Below are 12,877 nucleotides of genomic sequence, written 5' to 3'. Positions count from 1 at the left end.
CAGACCCTTGATTTCAGGAGAGCAGACTTCTCATCCCTGAGAGAATGGATGAGCAGGATTCCTTGAGAAACAAAGATGAAGGGGAAAAGAGTTCAAGAGAACTGGTAGTATTTTAAAGAAGTCTTACTGAAGGCACAGGAACAAACCATCCCACTGCATAGAAAGAAATACTCAATGTTTTTTTTGCCTCAGTCTTCATGGATAAAGTCAACTTCCACATGACAGTCCTAGACAATGCAGTATGGGAAGGTGGAGAGCAGCCATCTGTGGGGAAGGAACAAGTTCTGAGCTATCTAGAAAAACTAGATGTGCACAAGTCCATGGGTCTGGATTTAATGCACCCAAGCTACTGAGGGATTTGGCAGAGGTCATTGCTGAACATTTGGCCATTGTCCTTGAAGACTCTTGGAGACTGGGGGAGATACTGGATGACTGGAAGAAGGTAAACATAGTGCCCATCTTTAAAAAAGGAAAGGACAATCCAGAGAACTATAGACCAGTCAGCCTTACCTCAATTCCTGGGAAAATAATGGAGGGAATCCTCAAGGAATCCATTTTGGAGCACTTGGAAGAGGGGAAAGTGATCAAAAGTAGCTTCTATAATGAGGTAACAAGCTCTGTGGACATGGGGAAGTCAGTGTATGTGATATACCTTGACTTCAGCAAGGCTTCTGATATGGTCTCCCACAACATTCTTGTCCATAAACTGAGGAAATATGGATTGGATCCTTGGACTATAAGATGGCTAGAAAGCTGGCTTGATGGTCGGGCCCAACGGGTAGTGGTCAATGGTTCAATATCTGGATGGCGGTCAGTTTCAAGCAGAGTGCCACAAGGCTTGGTTCTGGGGCTGGTGTTATTCAACATCTTTATTAATGACCTGGATGAGGGACTGGATTGCACCCTCAGCAAATTTGCGGATGACACAAAACTATGGGGAGAAGTAGATACATTGGAGGGTAGAGAGAGAATCCAGAGTGACCTGGAAAAACTGGAGGAGTGGGCCAAAAGAAATCTGATACGGTTCAACAAGGAGAAGTGTAGAGTCCTGCACCTGGGGCGGAAGAATCCCAAGCACTGTTACAGTCTGGGAACCGACTGGCTCAGCAGCAGTACAATGGAAAGGGACCAAGGAGTTATGGTGGATGAAAGGCCGGCTATTGGTAAATAGTGTGCCCTTGTAGCCAAGAAGGCTAACGGCATATTAGGAGGAGCATTTTGAGCAGATCTAGAGAAGTAGTTATTCCCCTCTATTCGGCACTGGTGAGGCCACATCTGGAATATTGTGTCCAGTTTTGGACCCCTCAGTATAAAAAGGATGTGGATGTGCTGGAGCAGGTTCAGCACAGGGCAACAAAAATGATTACAGGGCTGGAGCACAAGACCTATGAAGATAGACTGAGGGATCTGGGCTTGTTTAGTTTACAGAAGAGAAGACTCAGGGGTGATTTAATAGCAGCCTTCAACTGCCTGAAGGGGAGTTCTAAAGAGGAGGGTGAGAAACTGTTCTCAGTGGTGTCAGATGGCAGAACAAGGAGTAATGGTCTGAAGTTGAAGAGGGAGAGGTGTAGGTTAGATATTAGGAAAAACTACATCACCAGGAGGGTGGTGAAGCATTGGAATGCGTTGCCTAGAGAGATGGTGGATTCTCCATCCTTCAAGATTTTTAAGTCCCGTCTGGACAAGGTGCTGGCTGGGATGACGTAGTGGGGGGTTGATCTGCTTGAAGCAGGGGCCTGGACTAGATGACTTCCTGAGGTCCCTTCCAGCCCTATGATTCCATGATTACCTACAGCCCCCAACTCAAATCACTGCAACTCATTATTAAAGACCTACAACCTATCCTTAATCAGGATGCCACACTCCAGAAGGCCCTAGGTGACAGGCCTGTTCTCTCCTACAGACAATCTCCCAACCTTATGAGGATTCTCACCAACAGCCACAGTCTATACTGCAGGAACCCCAGTCCTGGGACTTTTTCTTGCAACAAAGCCCACTGCCAGCTTTGTCCACATATCTATTCTGGAGATACCATTACTGGACTTATCCAGGTTAGTCACAGAATCACGAGCACATTCTCATGTTCCTCAACTAACATCATATATGCCATCATGTGCCAACAATGCCCAGATGTTTTGTATATTGGACAGACTTCAAACGCTCTCAGACAAAAGAGTTAATGAGCACAAAACAGACATCCAAAACACTCCTGATCCACAAACCAGTTAGTCTACATTTTAATGGAGTGGGCCATTAAGAGTCTGCATCTTATTGAAGAAGAATTTTCACACTGCTTTGGAAGAAGAGGCTGCTGAACTCTCTTTTATATTCAAATTCGACACATTAACACATGGTTTGAACTGGGATGCAAATTTTCTGGGACACTATAGGGGCTCTTTTGCATACTTGGCTTAATCTAATTCTTGACCCCCTGCCCCCACCCCTCTGCTCTCTGATTTGTTCACCTTGATAATTTTTTTTTCTGATTTGTCAACTTTGAATTACTATTTTTGGTTCTCTCTGCCTTAAATGTTGAGTCTGTTCTGGTATGGCTGTGGTCTGAAGAAGTGGGCTCACCTAATAAATTATTTTGTTAGTCTTTAAAGTGCTACTTTACTGCTTTCTTTTTTTGATAGTATATAGACTAGCACGGTTTTCTTTCTGTTACTAAGAAAATACATGTAATAGTTCAATAGCTTTAGACACATACCTCCCGCTATTAAAGATCTTCAAAGCAATTAGCTATTGAGCAGGGAAATTAACAAACATGAATCATGTATATAAACCTCTTCACAATTCACACTTCTGTACTCTTCACTCAAGTCTCCAACCCCCTCTTTCTTCTTCACACTTACTATGCATTTCACACCCAATATTTCATAACTTTTGTTCTCTTTTTCACTCCTCTGCTCTGGATTCCACTCCATGGCCTCCCTTAATGCTCTTGCTCCCCAAACCAGACAAATTTAAATTTATACTTGTTATAGAAACAAACAAATCAGAGAATCTGTCTAGTGCCCTTAAATATGCTTGATACTGAAAATATTGCAGAGAGTTTATTTGTCACAGATAAGTGAGTGTAAAAATGAAAGCTTCCCAAAGGGTAACCTGAATGACAGGAAAGACAAGGCCTGGCATACTGACAAGACTCTGTTACAATCTGGACTATTTCCCAGACTGCTAATCTGATTCAGAATTACAGGACAAGTAATTCACTCATTATAGCAACATAAATCACCCCCATGTAGCAACGTTACATAGAGCATGCCTCACAGCTGAGCTGGTGAGAAATAACTTCATGGTGCAGAAGAAAGGTGCAGTCCACTAGGCTTCTGATGGAGAAAACGGGGCAGTGGGAAACCACTGCAGATTTACTCTGCTGGAGATATGCCTGGCATGGGACAGTCTACCGCAGGTATATCGTCAGCACAATCTGCTCCTAACACCATTCTCCCCACAGAGAATTGACAGCATGCACCGATTGGCACATAGTCTCTGGGGCACCTGATTCTGACGGCACAAGTTAGAGATGCCCTAAGCTAGGGTTAGGTCAGAGATCAGGGAGGCATAACTAGACACAGACCACAGCAGAGAATCTTTCAGCCCAGCTATCTAATTAGTCCAGTCAGAGAAAAAAGTCAGTGGAAGGAGAGATAAAGCAGCAAGTTTAATTTGACAATGTTTGTGTCAGGAAAAAACAGACAACTTTTGGTGCTAGTAAATCATTGCTCCATTAATTAGTCAAACCTTCCTCTTCACTCAGTAACAGCTGCAATAGATTTAGTTTTCACATGTGTGAATTATCCGATTTCTGGGTGCCCAATGGAGAAGCACTCTGGATGAGCAGAAATGACTTTGATGCATCCCTCACGCGCAGTAACAGTTACTGCACTCTAGGTATAAGCTAACAGATGTGGGAACTGATAGCAGAGCTGTCTGATAAGACACTTAAAAAAATTATCAATAAGCATCCTCCTTTTTGAGGTCTACTTTAAGCCTTTTCAAAACCCCACTCACAGGGGAAAATACTTGTAATAGCTAGACAAGTGTGAAGAGAGTGCTTCCAGCCAGTCAGAAGTAATCCAAGAGTGCCTGGCTATATAATTCTGGAGATTACACTTTTAAACTATAAAACAACTCGAGTTCAAAGCCCTAAAAAGGCTTGTAACAGTTGAATCAGTCAGCTCTATACCCTCGTGACTTTACCACTACTGAAAATCAAAACATTCCCACGTTAGAATAACTCAGCATTTTTTAAAGTTAATCTAGAATTGCACTAACATTTTATAGAACAGGTACAAAAAAGGAAGAATGAGGGATGAAGCTAATGAAATCATGCCATATTTCTTCCTTTTGTAATATTCATCATGTAAACAGTCATGCAATTGCACTAATAAGACATTCCACAGACACATGCGATCATAAATACCTGCTGCTCCAGACTCCTGGCTATAACTAATAGATGAAGAACGAATTGTTCTCAGGCGTAGACTGTGGGCTCTTTCCTGCCGAGCAGCATCACAGGTCTGGTTTGGGTGCCAAATCTGCTTACAGTGGTAGCAGAACTCAGTTCCACAGCCTTCACGCCCACAGGTAAGTTTGGGACAGCTGGCACAGCCAAAAGCAATCACGGCATATCTTAAACAATCAACAAGGGTCAGAGAAAGAGGTTTTATTAATACAAAAATAACAAGCTGGAAGGGCACCAGCAAAAGCAGCTTTAAGCATGTATTGCTGTGCTGGGAAAGAATGGGGTCTCCAACCAAGGCCACCCACCTCCTGAGGCCAGGAACTGCACAGACACCATCCAGGGCATTAAGACAGAATCGCCTCTCCCTCAGCCATACAGGTTTGGGAAAAAATTGCAAGGAGGAGCCAGACAAACTAAAGCTGGCAGAACTCCTGCAGGAGCAGTTTAAGCAGGGACAGATACACACAAAATATTTTTTCTACTGCTCTGCCTGTAGTCTCCCAGCTTTCCCTAGAAAAAAGCATGTTTGCCACTACCACATAAGCATTTTGCTTGCATGTTAGATCTCCTGTCCTTACCCTTTTCTCATTTAGGACAGTGTAAGCTTTCTGGGGCAGGGTCTCTTTACTACTCTTGTTGTACAGTGCCTAGCATAAACTGGTCCCCAATCTCAAAAGGTGCCTAAACTGCCTATGCACTACAAGCAAACATGATTTATAATACAGTAATTCTGTCTGGCATAGTCTCTTGCAGCAATCACTTGGGGAAAAAGTACAGGCCTTACTCCAGCATGTCTGACACACTGATATACAAAGTACAAACACAAAACAATACAGTGCCTATTAAGTTTCTCCAGAACACAAATTAAATTTCTGGAAAGAAAGAGTTCTCTATTTGGGGCAGATGTGCATCGGCGGTTAGGAATTAGAGACTAAAGCTCAGTTTTTTAAAGGTATTTATGGATTGCTGAACTCAAGCATTATAAGCCCAACTGTTTTAACAGCCAAAATGGGACTTTGACTAAGAGCCTAAACCAGTGTTCCCTGTAAACTGAGCACTAAAGTGGCCAGCCAGGAGACATTCACGTGGTGCCCAGCTGATTAGCAGAGCACCCACAGCCGGCAGCATGTTTGTCTACTGGTGGTGCACATCCCCATATACCACGGTGCATGTAACAAAATTTATTCTGCCCACACATGGAAAAATTATAGGGAACCCTGGCCCAACCCCCTTTTGAAAATGAGACTTAGGCTCCTGCAACAGTCTAAATACCTCTAAAAATCCAGGCCTAACAGCTTACCCAAGTTTTACAATAGAGTTTTAAAATAACAAATCTCATATGACCTCATTCCTATCTCCGTGTCCATCAAATCATAATTTCTGCTGTATTCACGATCTTCTGCATCCAGGAGATATGGGAACCAGGCTTTGCCTCAAAGAATTCCTATAAACTTCAGTGATGTCAAGCAAAGATTATGTTCTGGGAAAGTTAACTGACTGAACTGGCCCCTCTTTGGGTACTGCTAATGGAAAGTCTTCCAGTACCAGCGCATGTGTTGAGGACTCTCATTTACACTGACTGGACATGAGCATGCACTCAAAGAATGCTAGCATTCAGGGTTTTCAAATGTAACTAGTGATTTTGGTTCTCTTCATTTTAAGGACTATCCTGAGGAGACAGGATTTTCACAGGACTGGTAACAGCCCTTTCTATATATCCAGTATCTTAAACTGGACACCCAAAGTCCTTAGTCATAAAATTTATTGAAGATCTTAGTCAATGATTTTGCATTTATTTAGCAGCATCAACACTTGAGATACTGCGGCAATAGGCACCACAGAAAACAGTGAGAGTCAGAGACAGATGTTTCATACAGAAATTAGTTCACATAGTACTTAAAAATAGCAACATACATGGCTGAATGCACGGCAGGCAATTAACATTACAAAACAGTGATATAAGACAGGAAAGAAAAAGCGTGAATAGTATGTATGTGACTTAGGAAGCTATATCCATTTTTCAAAAGTGCCTGAGTCAGTTAGGCACCTCTATGAATAAAGGGGCTTTTGAAAATTTTACCCAAAGTGAACACAGTAAACCCTTGATTTTACACACACTGATTTAGCAGGCTTCAGGAACAATGGACATCCGGAGCCACCATGCACTCCTTCCACCAGGGGTGGGGCGCACTCGCCTATGCACCCCATCCACAGTAGGAGGAGCATGTGGCGGCTCCAGCAGTGGCTCCTCCAGGCTGTGACAGTCTCCAGCTGGCTCTGGTGTCCGTGCCAGAGACTCCAGCCACAGCAGAGGCTCCACTCACTGTAGGTTCACTGGCTCCAGCCATGCTGGCGGCTCCAGCCACAGTAGACTCTTTAGGTGCAGGTCCATAAGCCCCAACTGCAGCAGGGGCCACAGACATGGCGGCGGCTGCCACTCCAGCAGAGGTGAGTGGCTGGTATGTTTTGAGGGGAGGGGAGGGGAGGGGAGGACTGGAGCTGGGAAAGCCGAGTGGGGTGGGTGGGAAGTAAACCCTCAGATTTAACAGACTTTCAGGTTTAACAAACACCCCCTCCTCCTATTAGCCCGTTAAATTGAGGGTTACCTGTAATACTGTGCCTAACGAAACTCGTTATATTCACAGAGACGAGGACAGGAAATTGCCTACAATGGCACATGGCCACTTGTATCTGCTAGAAGAAAATATTCCCAGTAACCCAAGATGGGACATAAGAGCTACGTCTACACGTGAAGCCTACTTCGAAGTAGCCTATTTCGATGAATAACGTCTACACGTCCTCCAGGGCTGGCAACGTCGATGTTCAACATCGACGTTGCGCAGCACCACATTGAAATAGACGCTGCGAGGGAACGTCTACATGCCAAAGTAGCACACATCGAAATAGGGATGCCAGGCACAGCTGCAGACAGGGTCACAGGGCGGACTAGCACTTCCAGGGCAACAGCTAGCCGCACCCTTAAAGGGCCCCTCCCAGACACACGCAGCCTGCACAGCACGCGGTCTGAGGAGCCATAGGCACACAGACCTCGGGAGACGCAGTCATGGACCCCCAGCAGCAGCAGCAGCAGCCAGAGGTCCACCCAGCCCTCCCTGCAGGAGCAGTGCTCGCCCTGATCCATGCCATGCGGGAGGCAGCTGAGCACCTCCTTGCCACACTGGAGGAGGAGCGGCCCCCAGGGGAGCAGGGCTCAACCCCCAACCCAGCAGCACCCCGACCCCCCCCCACCTCACAGGCCGCCGCCTGTGGAGCTACCCCACCAGCACCGACTGGTGGGAGTGGCTGGTGCTTGAGGAGTGGGACGATGACCGCTGGCTCAGGAACTTCAGGATGAGCCGGCAGACATTTATGGAGCTGTGCCAGTGGCTCACCCCCGCACTCAGGCACCAGGACACTGCCATGCGGCGTGCCCTCCCTGTGGAGAAACGGGTCGGCATCGCTGTCTGGAAGCTGGCCACTCCAGACAGCTACCGATCCGTGGGACAGCAGTTTGGCATCGGCAAGGCCACCGTCGGGGCTGTCCTTATGAAGGTAAGAGGACTCACGGGGGGGGGGGGGGGGGGGGGCAGGGGGGCCCTTGCAGGGCAGGGGAGGGGAGGGCAGGGCCACACACACCCTGCACACCCCTCATTGGTGCTCTCCCATGTGCTTTACCTGCAGGTCGTGCGTGCCATCAACGCCATGCTCCTCCACAGGCTCGTGAGGCTGGGGGACCCAGATGCCACCATCGCGGGCTTTGCCATGCTGGGCTTCCCCAATTGCTTCGGGGCTCTGGATGGGACTCACATCCCCATCCGTACCCCGCAACACAGTGGAGGACGGTACATCAACCGCAAGGGCTACCACTTAGTGGTCCTCCAGGCCTTGGTGGACAGCCGGGGCCGTTTCCAGGACGTTTATGTGGGCTGGCCTGGCAGCACCCACGACGCCCGGGTTTTCCAGAACTCGGGCCTGTGCCACCGGCTGGAGGCAGGGACCTACATCCCCCAGCGGGAGATCCCTGTGGGGGACACCACCATGCCCCTCTGTGTCATCGCAGATGCGGCATACCCCCTCCGGCCGTGGCTCATGCACCCGTACACGGGGCATCTCCCTGCCAGCCAGGAGCGCTTCAACCAGCACCTGAACCACGCGCGCCAGGTGGTGGAGCGCTCATTTGGCCGCCTCAAAGGGCGCTGGAGATGTCTCCTGACCTGCCTGGATGCGGGCCCCAACAACATCCCCCAGATTGTGGGTGCCTGCTGTGCCCTGCACAATTTGGTGGAGAGCAAGGGGGAGGCCTTTTTTCAGGGCTGGGCTGTGGAAGCCGGCAGGGGCGACGTGCAGCCACCCACTGCTCCCAGTCGCCAGGTGGACCCCGAAGGGACCTGGGTCCGGGAGGCCCTGCAGGCCCACTTCGAGGAGGCCGCGGGGTGAACTCTGCCAGGCCCCCCACGGCCCCCCCCATCCTCCACAACACTCCCTGCCCCTACACCAACACCACGGAGCACCCAACCACACCTCCCCCCCACTTCTCCTGGACAAATAAAAGCACGCACTCGTTGGTAAAATGAAACTGGTTTTGTTTTTTCAACTGGTTTTTGAACTAATAACGACAAAACTATGTACAAGACCTACTAACTAAAGCATAACATAAGTGAATAATAAAAAAGTTTCCATACATTTACATGTAACAAAAAACAGAAAACCACGGATTGCAAGGACGGGGAGAACTATTTACATGGGGGGGGGACTGGGCAAACGGGGGTCACAAAAACATAAGTCCAACTATATACAAGGGGTGGGGCCATGTCCTGGGCCCCACGCCCCTATAGTCCGGCACTGGGGGTGGGCGGCCGGGAGCCCCGCCTCGGACGCAGCCCTGTCCGGGGCTGGCTGGGGGCTGGGCGGACCGGAAGATACGTCCGGCGAGTCTCAGCTGGCCCCAGGTGTCCCTCGGCGGTCCGGCCCTCGGTGGCGGGGCGACGGCGGACAGCGCAGCGACGAGCGGAGCAGCGGGTGGTGCGGCGGGTGGAGCGGGCGCTGCGGCGGCCGGCGCGGCATGGGGGGCCAGGTAGTCCACGAGATGGTTGAATGTCTCCATGTAGGCCCCCCATGCCTCTTGGCGCCAGGCCAGCGCCCGCTCCTGCAGGTGGAGGCGGCGTTGCTCCACCCGCAGACGCTGCTCCGTGACCTCCAGCTGCCGGCGATGGATGGCCAGCAGCTGGGGGTCCGTCGCCGCTGTGTGGTGTTGCGGCATCCACCGTCTTGCCCGCCGTGGGGCCGGTCGGTCCCCTGCCGAGGGGCTGGCCTGCAGCGATGGCCCCGGAGGGGATTCCGGGACCACTGAGGCCTCGCCGGCGCTCTCCGGTCCTTCCGATGGTGCAGCTGCGGAACACAGGAGGGGGGGAAGAAAAGTGGAGACAGGCGTTAGTGTGGGCCCCGAGCCGTGGCCCTTGTCCCCCAACCCCTGTGCTGCAGGTTCCCCATCCCCGTCCCCGGGAGATGCTGCTGTGATGGGGTTCACGGGTCCCCCTGCACTGTACCCCGTCCCCTGGCGGGAGTGACTCTCACTTCACTCAGCAGGGTCTGACAGGAGAGGTTTCTTAGGCCACAGATGCCCAGTTTCTCCCAGGAGTGACAGTACAGCAGTCAGAGACAGTCCTTCCAACCCGTCCTGGGGAGAAGACCCCAAGGGGTGCCCCGCTGGGGTGTGGCTTTCCCCCTCCTCAGGCTGGCTGCCTTCCAGCTCTCCCTTCCCCTAGCCTCTACCTGCGGCCCCCCCCCATTCAAAGCCAGCTCGGCTCCTCCCCCCTCTTTGTTCAGGGCAGGGGTGTCACCTGCCAGTTGTAGCCCCAGGATCATCCTTTGCCCCTGGGAACTATTCAGCTTGCTGCTCATATCTAGCCTGAGTCTCGCATTTGCACTGCCCCCACTCCATCACATGATGCTGCGGCTGCTGCTGCTGCAGGGTGTCCCACCCCCTCCTCCCGGGGGACCCTAGAGGTTCCGCTCCCCCCTGCCCCGGGGATGGGGCATGGACTGTCGTGCTGGGAGGCGGGGGGGAAGGGGCTGATGCCCTCCTGTGAGGGACATTGCACTGCTGTCCTTGGGGCCACGGCCATCTGGGCATGTGGAGGGCCCTGGCCAAATATCTATTACCCCCGCCCCTCAAGCCCAGGGGTGTACACCGGGGGGGTACATACCTGTAGGTCCACTCCCATGGTCCGGGGACACCTGGGGGGCAGACGCCAGGCTGCTGCTCCGGGAGGGGAGGATGATGTGCAGCCCCGTCTCAGCGGAGGAGGAGTCCCCCTCCTCCTCCTCCTCCTCCTTCTCCTGCGGCTGCGATGCCCCGGGGGTGGGCTCCGGGGGGGGCACCCGGGGTGCGGGGCTTACCTCCAGGGCGGACTCCGGCTACGGGGCCTGCTGGGGCTCCTCAGCCGAGGTGTCAAGAGTGGCCGGAGGGGAGGAGGTGTGCCGGGGGCCCAGGATGTCCCTGAGCTCCCTGTAAAAGGGGCAAGTGATGGGGGCGGCCCCAGATTGGCTGGCCGCATCCCAGGCCCGGGCGTAATCCTGCCACAGCTCTTTCATTTTACTCCGGACATGGTCCAGAGTGCGGGCAGGGTGACCCCGGGCGGCCAGGCCCTCGGCCAGCCGAGCCAACGCATCCGTGTTCCGCCTCTTGCTCCCCATTACCTGGAGCACCTCCTCCTCACTCCAGAGCCCCAGCAGGTCCCGAAGCTCGGCCTCCGTCCAGGAGGGGCCCCACTGCCGCTTGCTGCCCTGGCTCCCCTTGGGGGGGGGTCCCCGGGGGCGCTGGGGGGGCTGCCATGCGGCCATGAGGTTGGTTGGGGGTTGTTGGGGCTGCTCAAGAGCGTGCAGGCTGGCCGCATGTCTGGGCTGCCGCCTGCACGCTCTCTCAGCTTCCTGCACAGAAAGGGAGGGGGAGGAGACCTTTAAGGGGCCGCTCCACGCAGCGACCATTGAGCTGAGGGGCTGGAGAGAGTGTCTCTCAACCCCCCAGCTGATGGCCGCCATGGAGGACCCCGCAATTTCGATGTTGCGGGACGTGCAACGACTACATGGTCCCTACTTCGATGTTGAACGTCGAAGTAGGGCGCTATTCCCATCCCCTCATGGGGTTAGCAGCTTCGACATCTCGCCGCCTAACGTCGATGTTAACATCGAAATAGCGCCCAACACGTGTAGCCGTGACGGGCGCTATTTCGAAGTTAGTGCCGCTACTTCGAAGTAGCATGCACGTGTAGACACGGCTAAGATGGGGAGGGCTCTGACGGTATGTCTACACACAAAGAATTCCCACCTCCGCCCTGGATGACCCATGCTGCCAGGACTCTGGCTACAGGCCTGTTTCATGGCTGTGTAGCTCTCCAGACGTACATGACCCTCCCACCCTGCAAGGTACTAAAGCTCAGGCTTCAGCCCAAGCCCAGAGTTCTACAGAGCAATGCAACAGCTCCACAGCCTCAGCCTGAGCTGGCTGCTATGGAGCAGACTGCAGCAAAAGTCTTACTGGGTAGACAAGCCTGGTGCTACTCAAAACATTCTTTCCCAGGTATCTGGTTTGCGGTTCCTGCTCACATGTTCAGAGTCTAAACTGATCCATGTTTAGTCGGGAAAGTATTTTCCCTCAGGTCACACTGGCAGAAACCCTGGGGCCTTTTCATTTACCTCTGCAGCACAGGACACTGAACATCTGCAGGTTTGAACTAGAATAAATGGTGGATTCTTTGCAAGCTGAAATCTTTCAATTTTTTCTATTGCAGGAATCAGAGGGGATGAGGTTCTGTGGTCTGGGATGTATGGGAAGTCAGATTACCTGATCACAATGGCCCTTTCTGACCTTGAAGTCTGAGTCTAGAAAAGAATAAATTTTGGAAAGCAAAAGCTAACTCCCTACTACTGCAGACTCTTGTAATTTTATATGTGGATTTTTCCTGAAGTCCTAGCTTTTGGAATCATAATTACATGGGAAACGCTGCTTTCATTTAATAATAAAGTTTCAAACTCTAAAGACCACAAGCAAAGCTTAAAAATGTGAACCAACTGAACACCAAAAACAGAAGCCAAATATAAAACAAGTGGAAGTGCATTGAAAGACACCTGATTTTTCTGTGCTTGGGTCTGTCGATATTGATTCCCCACAGTTAATTCAGTTAGGACAGTAGAATTAAACACACCAATTTTTCAGAGAGACACAAGGAGGCAGAGAACACTGTAAGCTCAAAAGTTTGTGTTTCTTATCACCAGAAATTGGTCAGTAAGAAGATATTACCTCATCTGCATTGTCTTCCTTATATCTTGGGACCAAGAGTGCTACAACATTGCACACACCATTCTGCTTCCCTCAGTCTACTACAGGTTGAACCTCCCTTGTCCGGC

General features: G+C 51.1%; 1 protein-coding gene across 4 annotated transcripts in view; it reads right to left on the bottom strand.

The window, feature by feature from the left end:
* RNF19A (ring finger protein 19A, RBR E3 ubiquitin protein ligase) overlaps positions 1-12,877 on the bottom strand; it is a 110,552-nt gene that overhangs the window by 37,307 nt on the left and 60,368 nt on the right. For all 4 annotated transcript variants that reach the window (XM_074986863.1, XM_074986862.1, XM_074986864.1 and 1 more), the window contains one exon: positions 4,430-4,638. In XM_074986863.1, the coding sequence (XP_074842964.1) occupies positions 4,430-4,638 (209 nt within the window). The remainder of the gene's footprint in view (positions 1-4,429; positions 4,639-12,877) is intronic.

The sequence above is a fragment of the Carettochelys insculpta genome, chromosome 2 (assembly GCF_033958435.1).
Source record: "Carettochelys insculpta isolate YL-2023 chromosome 2, ASM3395843v1, whole genome shotgun sequence".
NCBI classification, from domain to species: domain Eukaryota; kingdom Metazoa; phylum Chordata; order Testudines; family Carettochelyidae; genus Carettochelys; species Carettochelys insculpta.
This window is presented reverse-complemented; position numbering and strand designations above follow the sequence as displayed.